We start from the raw sequence: 20697 nt of genomic DNA, 5'->3' as shown, positions 1-20697 counted from the left end.
TGTCAACTTCTCTGGTCATCTCGTTTAAATAGCACAATATGGAACACTTGATGTATAGTCATTGACCAACAGTAATTGATAGTTATGGGGGATAAAAAAAAACAAAACAAAAAAAACAATATATACCAGCGGCAGCACCATATTGGCAAATGAACTGCCATATCAGGCCACACACTCACTATGCGACAGAGGGAGAAGAGTCCTTGGGCAAGATACCATTTAACCTTTAGTCTAGGTTCAAACTAATGCGGTGTGGGACACCACATGTAATTCACACAGGAATCACACTGCATTCTTGTGTGAATTACATTCAACGTCTGTGCGGTGCGATTTGAGCCATACATTTTATATAGCTCAAATCACATCTGCACCAAAAAAGGTGCAGGACCCTTTTTCTCACCCATGCGATGAGATTTCTAGCAATCTTGTTTTGCGATGTTTCGGGTGTCATTAAATTTAACATGGACACCTACATCAGATTGCATAAAAACTCCATGCAATTGCAATGCGGTGTGGGAAACGTTTCCCGCACTGCATTAGTGTGAACCCAGTCTGAATCAGAAACCAAATGTAGAGCAAAACCAAGGAGCACTAGAATAGCTTTTGACTATACCCATCACTAGCTGGCACAACAAAAATGCATAATGTTTGAAAGGATAAATAATAAACAGGCCACCGCACTAAAGATTAAAGATAGCAAAGCCTTACCAGAAGTTATGTTACAGCCTTGGGAGAGAATATTAGAAGCAGAATCTACATTCATGTCCATAGTGAGGTTGGGCATTACAGAATCATTAATGCCAGTAGTGCCACAGGAGGCATTAGACTCATTACTAGGAATAGCAGCATTGGTGCTGTCTTTATCCAGAACTTCCATTGGAGTTACAAGACCAGTTGCTGAATTCATCTTTAATAAACAATCTTCATTTACAGGTCTTAAGGATGAGGATCCACTTATCTCAGGACCAGGGGAACAATTATCCATATTTGTATCTTTTTCGATATCTTGCGAATGATCACAATCAGAAATCGGCTTCTCTCTTTCTACAACTCCTAACGATGAAGAGACTGGCCTTGCATCATTAAAATGAGCCATTTTAGTATTGCTAGTTTCATCATTTACATTATGTGCTATAGGAGAAAGGTTAGCAGGGCTCCCAGCAAGAGTTTGAACACTAGAAGCAGATGTCTTACAAGTCTTACTCGGTTCTTCCCGCATCCCTTTTAAAGAATATCCAGTTTTTAGTGTAGAGTTTTCAGGTGAAACCTCTGTGGAAGTTTTAAACTCATTAGGAGAAGACCGGTGGGACCGAAGTTTTTCCTTTTCAGATGAGGTGCTATTTTGTGTGATACAGTTCTCTGCCAAAACTAATTCAGTCTGTTGCTGTTGGACATTTTCTTTTGGCAGAACAGGTGTTTCCTTAACGGTCTCGATTTTTGAGGGATTTTTAAATTTATTAAGGGTGGCAATTTGCTGTCGACAGCTTGGAGTCATTGTTTTTCTTGCCCTGCAGATCTTTTTCATGGTTCCGTTTGTACTCATTACAGCCATAGCTGATGCCTGCAGAATATTAAAGATCCAAATTATTATTTCTTAACTCAAAATGATAAATACAAAATCCAATGAATGTCCACAATAGGTGAGATTCATAACAAAAACAAACATACTTGTTACCTTTCCCTCACATTCACTATTCTTTAGGCCTCATACACACAAGGCATCTTTGCAGCCACTTTAGGGACATCAGGTGGGGTTTTTTTTTTTTTTTTTTTACTGCTTCCAAATGCCCCTCCATGTTATCCTCAGTGTCCATGCACACACAGAATTTTGGAAGCATTTAGTGGCAGGAACATTTAAAAAGCAGAAAAAAAAAAACCCCACACACAAAAACAACAGGGCTAGTGCATCCAAGAGCAGCAGTGTTTTGGCAGAGAAAACACTTAACACGCATAAAACACTTATTAACGCTAGGCGTTTTGCGTTAGAGCGTTAATTTCTATGGCCAGAATAAATGAGGCGCTTGACAGCTGTAAATGCACCTAAACTCTTGTATTAAGCTGTAGACACTTTTTCAAGCATCAGTTTTTTTTCTGCCAAAATGCTGCTGCCAAGAGAAGAGTTTTTTTTTTTTTTTTTTAGTATGCGGCCTTAAGCCTTCACTCAGGCTTTAGCATGTATATGAGCAGTGTGAACAGCAAGATTTTGCCAAGCATCTTTTCTTAAAGCAGAGCTGCACCCAAAAAGGGGAAGTTCCACTTTAAAGCAGCGTTCAAGTGGGGGAAAAAAAAAAAAAAAAAAAAAGGGGAGTTGGGTCGCTGCTGACTCGATCCCACAGTGTGTCCTCTACAGACAGTTTCACCAGCCACCCTGTGTTACTGGCGCCAGCATCTTCAGTGTGGGCACCTGTATAGCCTGTAATCCACAACTGTACCGGGCCGCACTGCTCAGAAATTGTACATGACTTTTTCAAACCACACTGAATCTGCACCGCCAGTGCACCGGACGGACATATGTGAACTGGCACCATAAGAAGCATTGTGTTTTTCACATCATGCGGTCCAAACTGCATCCAATCCACATATATGTGAACCAGCACTTAGGCCTTAAAAATAAAAAAAGTTCCAGTTTCAGAATGTTAAACAGACTCTAAAAGGATTCCCGACTATCAGTCACTAACAGGCTTCAGCAGACTTTCAACAAGCTCTAAGCAGGGCTGAAGTTTACTGAAGATGGTTTGTTTAGGACAGAGACAGCAGGAACTATAGGAATGGCCTACTTCTGTGTGAATGCCTCTTCCACTAGGGAGATTCAAGAAAGATTTTGAAAGAAGTGAAATTCTTTCAGGGAGCGCCCCAGAATCATCAGAGAATGCACACATTCTTATCTGCTCATGAACGGGGAATGTTTTGCAGGTCTTTTTGTACCCAAAAGGGGTATGGTGAGATGGAGAATCCAGTTGCACAATGACAAGGCTTTTGCAGACAGAGGCAATGAGGTTTTCAGTAGTAGCAAGCATTTTGCGCAAAGTGCCCTTTTCAATATAGGGACAGTCTGGGAAGAATAAACATTCTATAACTTACTCTAATACTGTCTCAATATCCCTTTATTACCTTCTGTGTGTGCTTCTTAGACCTGTATAGCACCTTGAGACTAACTCAATGCATTGCACCAAGGTGAGTGCACTTGCAGGATTCAGTGCCCGAAGCAACAATAGATCCCACAGTAAACCAGACACACTGCTTCTACACTGGCACTAGAAGACAGCAAGGGCTTGACTGAAAAAAGATAAAATAAGTAAAATAAACTAGTCAGACGAAGTATGACTCTCTGTGGAGGGGGGAAAAAAAAGTCCCTCTCCTTCAGACACTAGCACAAAACTGGGGATTCATGTAGTGGGATAGGATTATAAGGGATGTACCCAGAGGGCATGGCCTCAAGTTTTGCCAGTACATGACTAGAACACACAATGTATGAATAATATGCATGTGTCCTGTTAAGATTTGAATTTTCTTGGTAACACTAGTTCCACACTTTGGCCGTTTTAAACCCCCCCCCCCCCCCAAATCAGTCATCATTTGACTGGATGTGCTATACTCATGCTGTGTACTTCTGCCTTGCTCCCTCCTCCCAGTACACAGAAAATTGGCTCTTAAAGTGATATTAAAAGCTTCATTGTTTTTTTAAATAAACACTATACTTACCTGCTCTCTGCAGTGGTTTAGCACAGATTATCCCCAATCCTCCTCTTTTCAGGTCCCCCACCGATGCTCCTGGCCCCTCCCTCCTGTTAGGTGACCCACAGCAAGCAGCTTGCTATGGGGGTACCCACTGCTCCATGTGTCCATTCACATAAGGAGCCACGGCTTGGCCCTGTCCCCTCATCGACTCACTGGCTGTGATTGACAGTCTCAACCAATGAAGACAGGGAGTCTCAGGATAGCCGAGTCTAAAGTGCACATCGCTGGATCAAGAAGGGGCTTAGGAGAGTATTTGGGGGGGGGGGGTGCTGCTGCAGAGAAGGTTTTTCCATCTTCATGTATACAATGCACGAAGGTAAAAAAAACAAAACAAAACCAAACATCGAGCCTTTACAACCACTTTAAGCCTGTTTAGGGTGAATTGTACCTCGTGATCAAGCTCCTATATTTTTAAAGGAAACTTGAATAAATTACCTGCAGACAAGTGAAGGCTCAGAATTAGAATTTATTGTTGCATATACGTACAGTGCCTTGAAAAAGTATTCACAGCCCTTGAAATTTTCCACATTTTGTCATGTTACAAACCCATGAGACATACCCAAAAAGACTTGCAGCTGTAATTGCAGCAAAAGGTGGTTCTACAAAGTATTGACCCAGGGGGCTGAATACAAAATGCACACAACACTTCAAATATTTATTTGTAAAAAATGTTGAAAACCATTTATCATTTTCCTTCCACTTCACAATAATGCGCCACTTTGTGTTGATCCATCACATAAAATCCCAATAAAATACATTTACATTTTTGGTTGTAACATGACAAAAAAAAAATTGAAAAAGTATTCATACCCCTTGAATTTTTCACAAGGCACTGTATATGGGAAATGCAGTGTCCGACCTCACTGTATTCCACTTTCTACAAAGTTCTTCTCTGCTTATATAGCCTATCAAAACAGCAACAGACCAAATAAAAGGACCAAGGTGGACACTCCATCTAAAATGTTCCACAAGCCTGCTTGCACAGTTACAATCTAGGTGTGTGTGTCTCATTTGCAGTAAACAACATGAAGCATGAAGCATCTCTGATGAGACAATATGGAGTATACATATACATCTTATAAATACTCTATATATGTGAGTCAGTAAGGATCATAGTGAGTATGCAATTTTGTGGTTTCAAGCTGAAATAATCGACCGGTCAGCACGAGAGCTCCAAATTATATATTTATTGGTGAAGATACAGCTGTATGAGAGCACGCCCTCTGGTCATTATAGGGTCTCTTTAGCACAGGCTGCACCCATCATTACTTATCAGTTTTCCAACACCTGTATGTATAGTGGACCAAAGGAACATGTGCTTAACCCCTTCACGCCGGCCGCACGCTAATATGCGGCCTCCCGGAGTCTGGGCCTAGACGCCGAGTGGCCGCACATTTGCGCTCATGTAGCACACGTGAGGTACTCACGGAAAGGTCCCGGTCCGCTCTTTCAATTGGGACCTTTCCCGATCATGTGACTGGCCGTGACATCACAGCGGCCAAGACACTAAGCCACGCCCTGTCCACCTCCCGACGCAGGAACTCTTCACGCCGGCACGAAGGGATTAAGAAAAACAGAAATTATTCAGACGCCATTTTAGCTGCTTATTACAAACAGAAAAATACAATTTTACTGTGCGTTTAGAAAACACCGAAATGTTCTAAAAAATGTGTTTAGCAAAGCTTCAGAAAAGCGCAAATGTCAGCAATTTATAACACATGTGCAACACGTATTGCTGTGTTTGACGCACAGCAAAGTGTGCGTTTTATGTGTGGGCTGTCACGCATTAGGAAATCAACAGATCAGAATGCAGCCTAAATGTGCGATGCCACGCTTTTTCGAAATGCAGGGCAAAATCGGGTGTTTTCTGTGAGGGTTGACATGCATTCAGAAGCATGCAGCCTAAAAGGCATAGTGAGCACGACACACATTGCCACGCATTCTCGAAACGCATGGCAAACAGTACCTTTTCTGTGCAGGTTGCATGCATTTGGAGATTTGCAGATGTGAATGCAGGATAATTGTTAAGGACACCAACTGCGGTTAGCAGACATGTGTTGTTGCCAAAATGTGCGATTGTCCATGACCAAAAGGGTTCTTGAGCAACTTTGTGGCATTTAAGCTCCAAGGAGCAGAGCCCTCCTATCCCTCTTGTATGGAACTGTATTGTTGCTGTATGGTCTCCCTTTATATTGTAAAGCGCTGAGCAAACTGTTGGCGCTATATAAATCCTGTGTAATAATAATTTGTCACCTGTAGGGTGGCCCATTCAAGTGAATGCGAAAAGGCCCCCCCCCCCCAAAAAAACAAAAACAAACACTGACCCAGAAGTAGCAGCAAAGTCATTGCAATTAAGACAAAATGTATGGCTTCCTAGTGATTTTACATTAAAGGCTATGGGAGTAGTGCTACCCAAGAATATGCCTGTAGTTTTTTGGGTTGCAGCGACTCAAGACACAGCAACTAAGACAGTATCCATTAAGATCTGTGTGTTCTCCCATGCCGCAGCTCGTTGGAAAATCATGCTAGTGTGAACCAGGGCCAATCAAAGCCTGGATTAATGTGTACATAGAAGGGCCAACAAGCTCCAGCTGACAAAAAAAATCAGTTGGACAATGTTAATCAATAAGCTTTTCAGAAGACATACAAAGATACAAAGTAAGAGTGTAATTTTTGTATCATTCTGTTCATTCATCTGCAGATCAAAGAGAAACTTTGATCTGCAGATGATCCCAGGCAGGGCTGCCAACCGCCTGTAAATTTATGGACAGTTTGTAAATTTTGGGCCAATTTACAAGCTGTCCGTTAAAAAAAAAAAAAAAAAGAAGAAGAGGGTTCTCCTGAAATGCGTCAGCTTATCCCTATGAAGGGCACAGCATTATTGACTGTCTTTGCGGACTACATCATTTGCTTTTTATTTCCTTTGGTTTGTGAGTATATATCTATTTGTCTACACAATACATACGTGGCGTACCATGGTAACGCACGATGAGAAGAGTGCGCCCTTGTCCGCTTTTATTCATGGGTATATGTGAAATTACACCCCAAAATACATTCTGCTACTTCTACTGAGTATGGGGATACCACATATGTGAGACTTTTTGGGAGCCTAGCCACATACAGGAGCCTGAAATCCAATGACCACTTTGAAAGCCTGAAGGTGTGTAACTTCCTCATTTCACTTCCTCACTACCCATCACAGTTTCGGAGGCCCTAAAATGCCAGGATAGCACCAACACCCCCCCCCCCAAATGAGCTTTTTGGAAAGTAGATACCCCAAGGAATTTAAAAAGAGGCATGGTGAGTATTTTGCAGATCTCATTTTATCTCACAAGGTTTTGAAATATAAAAAAAAAAGAAAAAAAATTTATTTTTTTTTTCCTCATCTCCCAAAAACTTGTGGCAATGAACAAGATCTGCAAAATACTCACAATGCTTCTAATCAAATTCCTTGGGGTGTCTACTTTCCAAAAAAAGGGTCATGGGGGGGGGGCTTTAAAAGCCTGAAGGTGCTTATTTGATTTTGGAGTCCTGTACTTGGCTAGACTGCCAAAAAGTCTCTCACATGTGCTACCCCCATACTCAGGAGAAGTAGCAGAATGTATTTTTGGGAGCCATGGCAGCAGAGAACACTGGATATGATGAATCGGGGCTGTGGATCAATACAAACGCAATTCCTTTTTTTTTTATGTCATGACATGGGCATTACTAAATGTACAGATTTGAGTAGCTGAGATGTGACCTGTAGCAACATGTAAATCGTAAATGTAGTTTCATTCCTTGTTATTAAAGATGTATTCAGTGCTGCAGAATTTGTGGGCTGCCACTCGGGATTTGCAAGCACATTTGGAAGGATACTAGGGGCTGTACGGGCCTGTGTGCGAATTCTTGGTGGTTGCGGGACAATACTTGTGCTCTCCACTGCACCAGCTTGTACTGCACTTATGGGACTCGCCACGTTCAACAGAAGGTAGTGCAGCACTAGTACTGGCACTCTGAATGAGAGTTAACAAAAATGAATCGACAATTGCTAACAGAGATCAAGCCTGATTCTGCGAACACTGCGGTTTTGTGTGACCCACTGACAGTGCACTTGCTGGGGGAGAAGGGGGTGCGTAGGGGCTAAAAGCAGGTGCTGGCAGGTGCCGGGGCTGATTTTTGGGGACACTATACTAATGTGAGTGCTGGTAGAGTGCTGATCTTATCAAAGATATTGATCTGTTCAGACACTATACTAGCAATGGAGGTTTATTGTGTATGCGCATGCTCCTGGCAATCAAGGGGTTAAATGTGATTACTGGTGTACTGAAGGGCAATCTGACACCATCTGGGAGGGGCGTGAATCATGTATATATGTGATTTTGCACACTTGTTCCACCCTGTAGTAGTTATCCTGCTATAGGGCAATCAGGAAGCGATTAGTGTTTCGGCGCTGCATTAATTTGACAATTGCGCGGTCATGCAACGCTGCACCAAAATGAAATTTGTTTTTTTTCCCCCGCAAATTGAGCTTTCTTTCTGTGGTATTTGATTGCCTGTGCAGTTATTATTTGCGCTATAAAAAAAAAAAAAAAAAAAAAAAAAAGACCAACAATTTTGAGAAATGCAGCCATCCTCCCTGTCGGCATTTGCTGGCAATCACTCGCCAGGACCTGGTGATTGACTCCTGGGGCTGCGATTGGCGATGCGAGTAGGGTGGTCGCGCGCGCGCCCACTACCTGGAAATGCAGGATTATTATTATTCTACAAGATTTATATAGCGCCAACAGTTTGCGCAGCGCTTTACAAAATGAAGGTAGACATTACAGTTACAATACAATTTGGCACAAGAGGAAACAGAGGGTCCTGCTTGTTAGAGCTTACAATCTATGATTATATATGTAATCCTGCGCACAGGGGCCACCTTGCCACAGTACATTTACTGTGGGCGGTCCCCTAGTGGTGAACATAAAAGGTTTCTCCGTTTATCCCCTTACTAACCCCATTGTTTAATCAGTCCCAACGAATGCCTTACTCTTCTTATCCATTTAATATTTACATTTTCCTGCAGATTTTTTTTTCATTCGTATCCATTTTATTAACCATTATTAAACGTTGTTTTGCAGTTAATATTTTTTACACATTCAACACATTTACACATATAAAAAAAAAAAAAAAAAAAAAAAAAAGGAAGAAGAAGGAAGGGGGAGGAGGACACTAGAGATAAGACACAGCAAAAGCAAAGACTGGGGGGGGGGGGCGCAGGGGGAACAACACTCACAGAGGGAGTCATGCTTGAGGTGATAGTCATAAAAAACTGTTGGATAATGACTGAGCAATCCCATGTCCAAATTAAGGCCGTTATCTCTTGTGTCAAATAGAATTATCATTCTTAGTTCAAAAGTTTTTCTTTCCTGAATAGATTTGAAATTTCCTTTAAAGAACTAAAATATTGAGGTCTCCCAGATTGTGGTCTGGTTGTGCGAAATGGTGTCCCACAGGTGTGCAGAGGTCATCTTCTTTATGTTTCTTGATGGTATGTCTGTGCAAATTCTCTCGTTTGCAACTTCTGTCCTGTTTCGCCAACATAAGATCCTTTGCTACATTTTCTGCACTGGATAAGGTACTGGAGGTGCAGCTTTAAGATCCAGAGATATTGAAGATCCCTTTTGAGTGACACTTTTTCATGGATTGATTTGGTGGCACAGTTTGCAGCGTTTTTTATTGCAGGGTTTGCTTCCATTATTTGTGACATCATTATCAGAAGGAAGTTTCCTACTGATTAGTTTATTTCTGAGGTTGGGGGGTTGTCTGAAATCCAGTATTGGGGGTTGCTGGAATATTTCTTTCAGAGTTCCATCCTCTGTTATGATGGGTTGTAAATCTTTAATTATTTTTCTTATCCCTTCTAGTGCTGGGTTGTATGTGATTACTAGAGGTACACGGCTATTTGTTTTTTCCTCTTTGTACTGAAGTAGATTTTCTCTTCGTGTTCTCAAGGCTGTGTTTATGCTGATGTTGATAGTTTTGTCCTTGTAACCCTTCTTATGGAAGGCATTTGCTAGTGTCCCGAGATGTGTATCTCTGTCTCTTGGGTCAGAACATATTCGGTGATATCTAATGGCCTGTGTATGATGGCAGGTTTTGTGTGTTGGGGGTGGAAGCTGGAACTGTGGAGGTAGTTGCATCTGTCAGTGGGTTTCCTGTATATTGAGGTGTGAAGCGTATCATCCCTGATGTTTACTGTGGTGTCTAGGAAGTTGAAGTGTGTGTTTGAGTATTCCATTTTTAGTTTGATTGATGAAGTGTTGATCAATGAGTAAAATTGTTTTAGGTATTCTTCACCTTCTGTCCATATGATGAAAATATCATCAATATAGCGATAGTATCTGTATGGTTTTTGTTCCATGCTGTTCAGGAATGTTTCCTCCAGGTCAGCCATAAATAAATTGGCATATTGGGGTGCCATTTTACTAAGTGTAATTTTACTTTAAAAGTGTCAGACACTCAAAAGGGATCTTCAATACCTCCAGATCATACAGCTGCACCTCCAGTAATGTTGTGTACCTTATCCAGTTCAGAAAATGTAGCAAAGGATCTTATGTTGGCGAAACAGGACAGAAGTTGCAAACAGGGATGAATTTGCACAGACATACCATCAAAGCACATAAAGATGACCTTTGCACACCTGTAGGACACCATTTCACACAACCAGACCACACTTTGGGAGACCTAAATATTTTAGTTCTTAAAGGAAATTTCAAATCCACTCAGGAAAGAAAAAAAACTTTTGACTTCCAACAGTTTTATGACTATCACCTCAAGCATGACTCCCTCTGAGTGTTGTCTCCCCCCCCCTCTAGTCTTTGCTGTGTTATCTCTAGTGTCTTTTATTTTCATCCCCCACATCTCTAACATTCTGCTATAGCTTTGTGAGTAATACTGCTTAGACCTTGAAGAAAGGGACATTCCCGGAAAGCTTGTCCTCAAAATTGTATGTTCGTGAGAATAAAAAAAGTATCACGGACAGTACTCAATTGTTTCTGTCGCAAATGCACTAATACAGCTACAATCACTTCAACAATAAGGGAAAAGGAGGATCTTCTGCACCTCATTAAAGTGGTAGTAAACTTGTTTTGTATACTTTTACCTATAGGCAAGCTTACCTCTAGGAAAAATGAATATCTCCTAAATGTGCACCGTTCTTTTTGACAGGCGACACACGCACTCTGCGTGACCTGGGACGCCAATGGGAGTGACATTATTGCGGCTTGGCCAATCAGGCGGCCAGAGCTCGTGGACTTAGAAGGAAGACCAGGTGAAGATGGAAGCCTCTGCAGTCGTGACAGCGTGGGGCTTCGTTTTAAGGCAAGTCCTTTCAAATGCGCTAGCATGCGATGACATTACCTTGCAGGGGATTTTTAATTTTTTTTTTCTCCTTTAGGTGCGGTTTACTACCACTTTAAGAGGAAACAATGGAAAATGCAGAAAGTGAAAAAAGCAACTGCATCTTGTTGCATGTGAGTGCTGTTCTTATATGTGGGAGTGAGTGAATAAAATCTCTGATCACTAGATAAAATCGTAAAGTGGTTTTAAAGGTTGAAAGTTAAGCATTCTATGCATGAAGGTAAAAACCTTCAGTGTGCAGTGCATCTTATAGACACAGAGGCAGCTCAGGAGGAAGCACGCATGACTGCCCCCATAGTAAGCAGCTTTCTTCCGGGGCAAGCAGCAGAGGGGAGGAGCCATAAGATTTTTTTGAAGTATTCAAGGGTGAAAATAAACTGGAAACGCGTTTGATTTCAATAAGAAACTGTTTAATTTGTTTTTCACATTGATGTTTGTGCATATTGGGCAGCACAGTGGCTAATGAGTTAGCACTCCCATCTAGCAGCTAATATAGGTGAATTGTATGATCCACTATAGCAGCTCACAAGGGTACGGTACACACGCGTTAAAGTAGTGGTCTAGGCATGCAAAATTTTAGGAATGTATGAATGATCAGCTGCTTAATGAGCTGGCGATTCCCTGCTAACAGCAGAATGTAAACAAAAGAGCCAGGAAAAAAAAAAAAAAAAGCACATGCACACAAACAGTGTGCCCCCCCCCCCCAATCCATACTAGGCATACTTGGGATGCATTATGAGGGGGACCCTACATTGAACATTTGGCCTGAAGCCCCCCCCCCTCATAATTATGACCTGACACAGTGGTTGCAGGGGTGATTTATAGTACTCTGGAAGCCCCAGATCCTGCATGCTCCCCCCACTGGTAAATGAGTATAGGGTACATGGATAGTAATTCACCCAAAAAACAGGCACAGTATTTAAAAAGCCAGAGTCCTGAAGGGGGGGGAAAAAAAAAAAAAAAAAAAAAAAAGGGGAGGAGACGAGTCATTGTGTCAAAGGACATGGTGGCCATCAGCTCCTTACAACCCAGCTATTCACCAGTTTTTAATTAAGCCAGCATTAAAATACTGAATCACTTCAAGAAATAGTGAATGCGGTATTTCAGCAGCTTTTTTAGTGAATTGCACAAATTTGGTTTTTAAAATGCTAGGAGCCATTTTAGTGATCTTAAAGTGGTAGATAACATTTCATGAATTGAGCCTATCACCATAATAGTGATAGCATTTCACTACTCTAGGGAGGTTATAGGATTTTTTTTGGCAGTATGATTGCTTATATAGCCCATTGGCTATGCTTAAAAAGAAGGGGAGGAGAGGCAGACAAGCAGGACTTCCCTTTTTGGGTGACTTTGTGCTTTACATTTTTGTTTTTCTCACCATTTTAACATTGGGCCCACAATAACAAGTGTTTGCTAATTAGGCAAGCACCTCAAAAAGAAGTATCTAACTAGCCAACATTAGCACATGGGCTGATGTTTCAACATTCTGTTAAGAGCTGCACAATATACGGGGACACAAAAAAAAAAAAAGTGTAAGAGCTCATTCACACACAGCATACTACAATGCACACCTGTGCAAGGACTGTATTTACCCACAAGGCAATGCGTAGGTGGTCAATACATCCCCATGCAGGTAGACCCATTGATGACAATTAGGACACTACAGCTGTACAGACATCCGCTGCTCCCAATCTGACATCTGTGTGGGTGCACATCCCTGAATGCACAGTCGGCAGTTGGGGCCGTACACCCGCAGAGGTTTCGCAATGAGAGCGGTGGCTGTGTTCCTGAAACTACAGCCCCCAACTGAAATCTGTGTGGGTGCACATCCCTGAATGCACAGACGGCAGTTGGGGCCGTACACCCGCAGTGGTTTCACAAAGAGCGGTGCCTGTGTTCCCGAAACTACTTCTGTGGTGGCTCTAGTCCTCACCTCTACGTGCACTCAGGTTTACGACTGTAGCCTGGTTCCTAAGAAACATCCCCCACTAATCATGTGAGCCTTATCAGCTTCTAATTGGGGCAGAGTTGAATGCTCATTTGAGCATCTCCCTATAAATTTAGATCAGCTCATGGGGGGAGATCACTGATGGGAGGCAAGTCTCTGATGGGGGTGCTGCTTCTGATTGAGTGCGGCTTTGAACAAGTGCGAAGCAGTTAAACACAGCAGTTGAACTAAAGCAGGATTACTCAAGCAGCAGGAAGACACAACAGCAAGAAACTCTACTGCATGCTGGACAGACTGCAAGCAATCACCCTGGGAAACATCTCTTACATGCCTGAGACCCACTCCGTGTACCTTTTATACAATACACCCCTCTTCTCCTTTCCATATTACTATCCTCTGTTCCCAAATCTCATTTCTTTACCCCTCTGCTCCACCCCAAAACTTGTACATCTCCCCCTCATTGCTATCATCTCCCTACTATTGCTCTCATCACCTCCCCAAAATGCCTCTTCCACTCCTCCTCATTTTCCTCTCCTCCGTTCCCAAAATCCATTCACTATATCCTTCTGCTCCTCCCAAACAATTGTATATTGTGTCCTCACTGCTTCCTTCACCCCTCTACGGCACCCACCACCTCCTCCTATTACTCCACTCTCCCACTGACCCGAACACCTCCACTAGTAGTTTCTCACGCTCCTACACATCCCGCTCCCATGCCACCGTTCTCACCCTTCTCCTCCTCCTAACCGCGGGGGACATCTCCCCAAATCCTGGCCCTCCACCACCTTCCTCACCCGCACAACACCCTCCCGCCTCCACGTCCCGCAACTTAGTAAATATCCCCCTTCTCCCTACAATCTCCCCCCCCCGTTTTCATGTGCACTCCTGAACGCCCAATCGGTGTGCAACAAGCTTACCGCTATCCACGACCTCTTTGTTTCCCGCTCCCTCAACCTCCTGGCGATTACGGAAACCTGGATCCAGCCCACTGACTACTCCCCTGCTGCACTCTCCTACGGCGGTCTCACCTGGACCCACTCACCCAGGCCCAACGGTCGTAAAGGTGGTGGGGTTGGTCTGCTCCTGTCACCGCAGAGCACCTTCCAAGTCCTCCCAAACCCCCCCTCCCTATCCTTCTCCTCCTTCGAGGCCCACTGCGTCCGACTATTCTCCCCAACCCCCCTGAAAATTGCTGTGATATACCGGCCTCCTAGATCCATACCCCGCTTCCTGGATGACTTCTCCTCCTGGCTACCCACCATCATCCTTGGGGATTTCAACATCCCTGTCAACCTCGACAACCTGGACACATCCCATCTCCTCCACTTAACCTCCTCCTTTGCACTTGCACAGTGCATACAATCCACCACCCACTCCAACGGTAATATTCTTGATCTTGTCTTCTCCAACCGCTGCGCTCCCCACAACCTCACTAACACCCCCTTCCCTCTCTCTGACCAAAACCTGATTACCTTCTCTATCTCCTCATCCTCCAACGCCTACCCCTCCAAATGTCACACTACTACCAGCCGTTACCTCCGCAACCTTAACCCTATCCCCCTCCACTCTTCAGCTGATCAACTCCACGACAGCATCCTCCCCGTCCTGCCCCGACTTGGCTATGACCGCCTACAACAAAGCGCTCTCAACAGCCCTTGATTCACTAGCGCCTTTAACCACACGCATCAGACCCCGACCGCTCCAGCCCTGGCAGACTAATCACACCAAAACCCTCAAACGACACAGTCATGCCCTGGAGTGACTATGGTGCAAAACAAAATCCCAACAAGCCTTCACCCGCTACAAATCTGCCTTCCACACCTACACCTCCTCCCTCCACGCAGCCAAACAAGCCTACTTCCTGACCCTCATCAAGGCCCTCTCTTCTTATCCTCGCCAACTCTTCACCTTCAACTCTCTACTCTCGCCACCCCCACCTCCACCCAGCACCTCACTCACTGCCCTTGAGATTGCCAATCACTTCAAAAACAAGATTGACACAATTCGCAAGGACATCGCCGCAACTCGCACGCCCTCTCAACCCGTCCCCTCACACAGCTACCCCCTCATCCCCCCTCCCCCTCGACATAACCCGCAGGGACTTCGTCGCTGCTCAAACTCCCTCCAACCCCCTTCCCCCTCACTCAGCTACTCCCTCCAACCCCCTTCCCCCTCACTCCGCTACCCCCTCATCTCCCCTCTCCCACGGCCCCACCACTGCTCTGACCTCCTCTTCCACCCCACCCTACATTCCTCATACTGAAGCTCCCCCAACACTCCGCACCTTTGACCTTACTACCATCGAGGAACTCTCCAAGATCCTCTCTGATGCCCGCCTCACCACCTGCCCCCTTGACCCTATCCCCTCAACTCCTACGACCTCCCTCCCTCTCCATCCTACGCTCCCTCACCCACATCTTCAATCTCTCCCTCTCCTACGGCACTTTCCCCTCCCCTCTGAAACATGCACGCATCACCCCCATACTTAAAAAGCCCTCCCTGGACCCCAATGACCCGAACAACCTCAGACCCATCTCCCTGCTCCCATTTACATCTAAACTCCTCGAGCGCCTAGTCTACACCCGCCTATGCTCTCACCTCAACGACAACAACCTCCTCGATCCCCTACAGTCCGGCTTCCGTCCCCTACACTCCACCGAAACTACCTTACTCAAACTCTCCAACGACCTGCTAACAGCCAAAGTTAATGGCCACTATTCAGTGCTCCTACTCCTTGACCTCTCTGCGGCCTTCGACACAGTCAACCACCCCCTCCTCCTCAAAAAACTACACTCCCTTGGCCTCAGAGATTCTGCTCTCTCCTGGCTCTCATCCTACCTGTCACAACGCTCCTTCAGCGTTACCTATAATGCTACCACCTCCCTCTCACTCCCCCTCTCTGTTGGAGTCCCTCAAGGCTCTGTCCTCGGGCCCCTTCTCTTCTCCATCTACACCTCCTCCCTTGGCCAACTCATACACTCTCACGGCTTCAACTACCACCTCTATGCCGACGACACACAAATCTATCTCTCAACCCCCCACCTCACCCCCTCGGTCTCCACCCGAATCACACACATGCTGAGCGACAGACTGGATGTCGCTCCACTTCCTTAAACTGAACCTCTCCAAAACAGAGTTTCTTGTCTTCCCCCCAGCCCGGACACCACCCCCCCATTGACTTCTCTATAACATCGAACAACGCTACCATCAAACCCGCCCCGCAGGCCAGAGTACTTGGTGTCATTCTGGACTCCAACCTATCCTTCCAGCCCCAAGTCCAATCTTTAACAAACTCGTGCAGACTCCACCTCCGCAACATTGCCAAAATCCGCACGTTCCTAACCCCAGAAACCACTAAACAGCTCATCCACTCCCTCATCATATCACGACTCGACTACTGCAACTCCCTCCTCACTGGCCTGCCTCGCCGCTGGCTATCCCCGCTTCAGTTGATCCTGAATACGGCTGCCAGACTCATTCACCTTTCCAACTGCTCCGTCTCCGCCACCCCCTCTGCCAATCCCTCCACTGGCTTCTGATTGCGCAACGGATCAAATTCAAAATCCTAACGCTGACGTACAAAGCTGTCCACCACACTGCCCCGAACTACATCACTGACCTAATATCCAAGTACCACCCAGCACGCACACTCCGCTCCTCACAAGACCTCCTTCTCTCTAGTTCCCTGGTCTCCTCCTCCCATGCCCGCCTCCAGGACTTCTCCAGGGTGTCACCCATCCTCTGGAACTCCCTGCCCCAACCCATCAGATTATCACTTACTCTCCTCTCCTTTAGGCGCACCCTGAAAACCCATCTCTTCAGGGAAGCCTACCCTACCCCCTGCTAACTTGCTGACCTCCTCCACTCTTCCTACCACTCCATCCCCCACAGCTATCTCCTCCTGTGCCACCATCCTCTCCCTCCTAGATTGTAAGCTCGAAAGAGCAGGGCCCTCAATCCCCTTATGTTTTGTATTGTATTGGTATTGTTCTGTCACATGTTCTGTCCCCTTTGTAATGTACAGTGCTGAAGCGAACTATTGGCGCTTTATAAATACTGTATAATAATAATAACTACAGCCCCCAACTGAAATCTGTGTGGGTGCACATCCCTGAACGCACAGTCGGCAGTTGGGGCCGTACACCCGCAGAGGTTTTGCAATGAGAGCAGAGGCTGTGTTCCTGAAACTACAGCCCCCAACTGACATCTGTGTGGGTGCACATCCCTGACTGCACAGTCAGTAGTTGGGGCCGTACACCCGCAGAGGTTCCGCAATGAGAGCGGTGGCTGTGTTCCTGAAACTACAGCCCCCAACTGACATCTGTGTGGGTGCACATCCCTGAATGCACAGTCGGCAGTTGGGGCCGTACACCTGCAGAGGTTTCGCAATGAGAGCAGTGGCTATGTTCCTGAAACTACAGCTCCCAAATGACATCTGTGTGGGTGCACATCCCTGAATGCACAGTCGGCAGTTGGGGCCGTACACCCGCAGAGGTTCCGCAATGAGAGCGGTGGCTGTGTTCCTGAAACTACAGCCCCCAACTGACATCTGTGTGGGTGCACATCTCTGAATGCACAGTCGGCAGTTGGGGCCGTACACCTGCAGAGGTTTCGCAATGAGAGCAGTGGCTATGTTCCTGAAACTACAGCCCCCAACTGACATCTGTGTGGGTGCACATCTCTGAATGCACAGTCGGCAGTTGGGGCCGTACACCTGCAGAGGTTTCGCAATGAGAGCAGTGGCTATGTTCCTGAAACTACAGCTCCCAAATGACATCTGTGTGGGTGCACATCCCTGAATGCACAGTTGGCAGTTGGGGCCGTACAAACTACAGCTCCCAACTGACATCAAAGGGACTACCTGTAGTGGGATGTACAAAAAAACCTGTGCATCCCTGTGTGTGTAAACACTGCCCTCACACAGATGAAGACTGTAGTACTCTCCATCACACAAGGCCTTACACATCCTCGCTACCCTAAGGCAGGCCATACTGCCCTTACATAGGGAAATCGCTCCCTCTGAGCTATTGTATTCTGCCTTCAGGCAGTCTTCCCAACTATAGCCAATGGCACGGATTTTTCAGGAAAAACCTGACAGGCTGGTTGTAGATCAAAAGATCGACTTTAACACCCAGCAAGCCCATACATGGATCCAAATTCGGTCAGTCCCTGCTGACCCAGATCTCGATCCATGTATTGCCAGCTTAACTTGCATCTGAAGTCTCTCATTGACCATATATGTAAAGCTCACATGCCTACAACACTTTTGGAATTAATGCGAATAGAAGATATTAAGGGTTTTTTTTTTTTTTTTTTAAAGGAGGCATGCTAACAATACACTGAATACCAGAAACACGGTCACCGGCCTACCAAAACAAAAAGACCTAAATCCACCGCGGGCAGCCTGCTTACAAGCCCCCACACGAAACGCAGGAAGTTCAAGGCTCGACGCCTCACATGACCCACATCCGGTCTGCGGGGCTCCACGCCACAGAGCCCCCCCGCCAACGTAATCGTAGGTATAACGTTCTGCTCCGCACAATCACAACCCACCTTTTCAGCCCCGGCTGCCTCCATAGCCACTCGAGTCTCGTAGCCTAGTCACGTGCTTGCCGTAATGTGTCCGGGTCGTTGCCAAACTTGGTTCACACTTACTTACCACGCCCCTCAAGCTGCAGATTCTCCAATACGGACGGCGCTTTTGTATTGGGGCGCATGCGCGGAAGAGAGCGCGAGTTGCTGTGCAGTGTGTCATGTTGAGAATTAGCGGCAAACTTGATGCTTTCAGTCAGTGTGTGCTGGAGCCACAATCTGAGTTGTATCAAGTGGTATTCTATTGCACTGTGTGAGATGAAGGAGCAATGGCAGCACAGTAAAGGGCTGAGGTGGGATGTGTCAGTCCGGATTTGTAGACTTTCGCCTCTTGAATGGATGTTACACCATTTCCCCCTATTTTGCTTGAGGTGATTGTAGCTGTATTAGTGCATTTGCGACAGAAACAATTGAGTACTGTCCGTGATACTTTTTTTATTTGCACTAACATACAACTTTGAGGGCAAGCTTTCGGGGAATGTCCCCTTCTTCAAGGTCAAAGCAGTACTCATTTCCCCCTAAAAAGCTTATGATGTAGGTATTGTACTGGTATAGTCATGTTTCTGGGTGTTACACAGACATGTCAGCCCAAGGAGGGGTTTACCCGGGTGAGCTATTAGTGGGGGTGCACTATTAGTGGGGTGCGTAATGTGCTGGGACAAAAAAAAGTTGAACTAGCTAATTTAACCACTTTAATACTAGGCACTTTCACCCGCACATGCGCAGTTGCAGAGCCTCGCAGCGGCGCGATCTGTCACCGGCTGTGTACCTCGGACATGGCCGATGACAGATCTGAGTACCGGCCCCCGTTGCCAGTACCATGTGACCTGCTGTGACCAATCACAGCAGGTCACATGACAGTTGTATACAATGGATGGCTTCATTCATGCCATCCATTGTATACTAGTGCCTAGCTGTGAATGGTCACAGCAGGTCACGTGCACATGTCATGTGATTAGCTGTGGCCAAATCACAGCTAAGCAAAAAAAAAAAAAACCTGAATGAATCGATGTCATTCAGGTAAATGCTTGCTTATAGCAAAGTAATTCTTTGCTATAAGCAAATTGTGTAAAAAAAAAAAATACTGATCACTTCCCCAAAGTAGTACAATGTTACTATAGGTAACATTGTACTACTTTGGTCATAGTAAAATATGAAAAAAATTAAAAAAAAAAATTTAAAAAATGCAATAAAAATTAAAAATAATAAAGAAAAAAAAAATATTTTTTTTTTATACTGTCACCAGTCAGTGTCCCTGTTCACCGCTATGCCAGTTATATGATGACACTGTACTGCACTGGTGACAGTATGTAAAAAAAAATTGTGAAAATTATTTTTTTAATTTTCCGAAAAATTATGACAAAAAAAAATACAACTTCAAAAAACTCGCCATGCCTCTTATGAAGTACGTCGGACTGTCTACTCTGCAAAAAAGGGTAATTTGGGGATATCTGTACCATTCTGACTTTCTTGGACTTCAAGAAATTAGATTGGCTGTCAGTACTTCAGGATTGATCAATTTTCAGATCTATACCATAGTTTGTGAACTCTATAACTTTCCTACAAACTAAAAAATACATCCTAATTTGGGTTATTTTCACCAAAGACATGTAGCAGAATACATCTTGGCCTAAATTTATAAAGAACAATTATTTATTTGTAAACTTTTATAACAGAAACAAAATGGTGGTTTTTTTTTCATATTTTTTGGTCTTTTTTTGTTAATTTAGCAAAAAATAAAAACCCCAGCGGTGATTAAATACCAGCAAAAGAAAGCTCTAGTTTTGTGAAGAAAATGATAAAATTTTAGTTTGGGTACAATGTTGTATGACCGCGCAATTGTCATTCAAAGTGTGAGAGCGCTGAAACGTGAAAACTGGCCTGGGCAGGAAGGTGTAAAATTGCCCGGTATTGAAATGGTTAAAATGTAATTTTTTTTAGACGAGCTTTCTTTTCGTGGTATTTGATCACCACTGGGGTTTTAATTTTATGCTTAACCAGTTGTACACAGGACACTTATACCCCCCCAGGCC

The 20697-nt window shown here is 44.8% G+C and overlaps 1 protein-coding gene across 1 annotated transcript in view; it reads right to left on the bottom strand.

Moving 5' to 3' along the window:
* ATF7IP2 (activating transcription factor 7 interacting protein 2) overlaps positions 1-18745 on the bottom strand; it is a 96399-nt gene extending 77654 nt beyond the window's left edge. The window contains exons 1-2 of the mRNA XM_089678230.1: positions 18626-18745; positions 709-1561 (exon numbers count right to left, since the gene is read on the bottom strand). Coding sequence (XP_089534356.1) covers positions 709-1561; positions 18626-18649 — 877 coding nt within the window. The 5' untranslated portion in view covers positions 18650-18745. The remainder of the gene's footprint in view (positions 1-708; positions 1562-18625) is intronic.
* Positions 18746-20697: the final 1952 nt, after the last annotated feature.

Source organism: Staurois parvus, unplaced genomic scaffold (assembly GCF_062004578.1).
Source record: "Staurois parvus isolate SC_StPar_1 unplaced genomic scaffold, SC_StPar_1.0 ptg000200l, whole genome shotgun sequence".
NCBI classification, from domain to species: Eukaryota; Metazoa; Chordata; class Amphibia; order Anura; family Ranidae; genus Staurois; species Staurois parvus.
The sequence above is the reverse complement of the archived record's forward strand: the minus strand, read 5'-3'. Positions and strand labels throughout refer to the sequence as shown.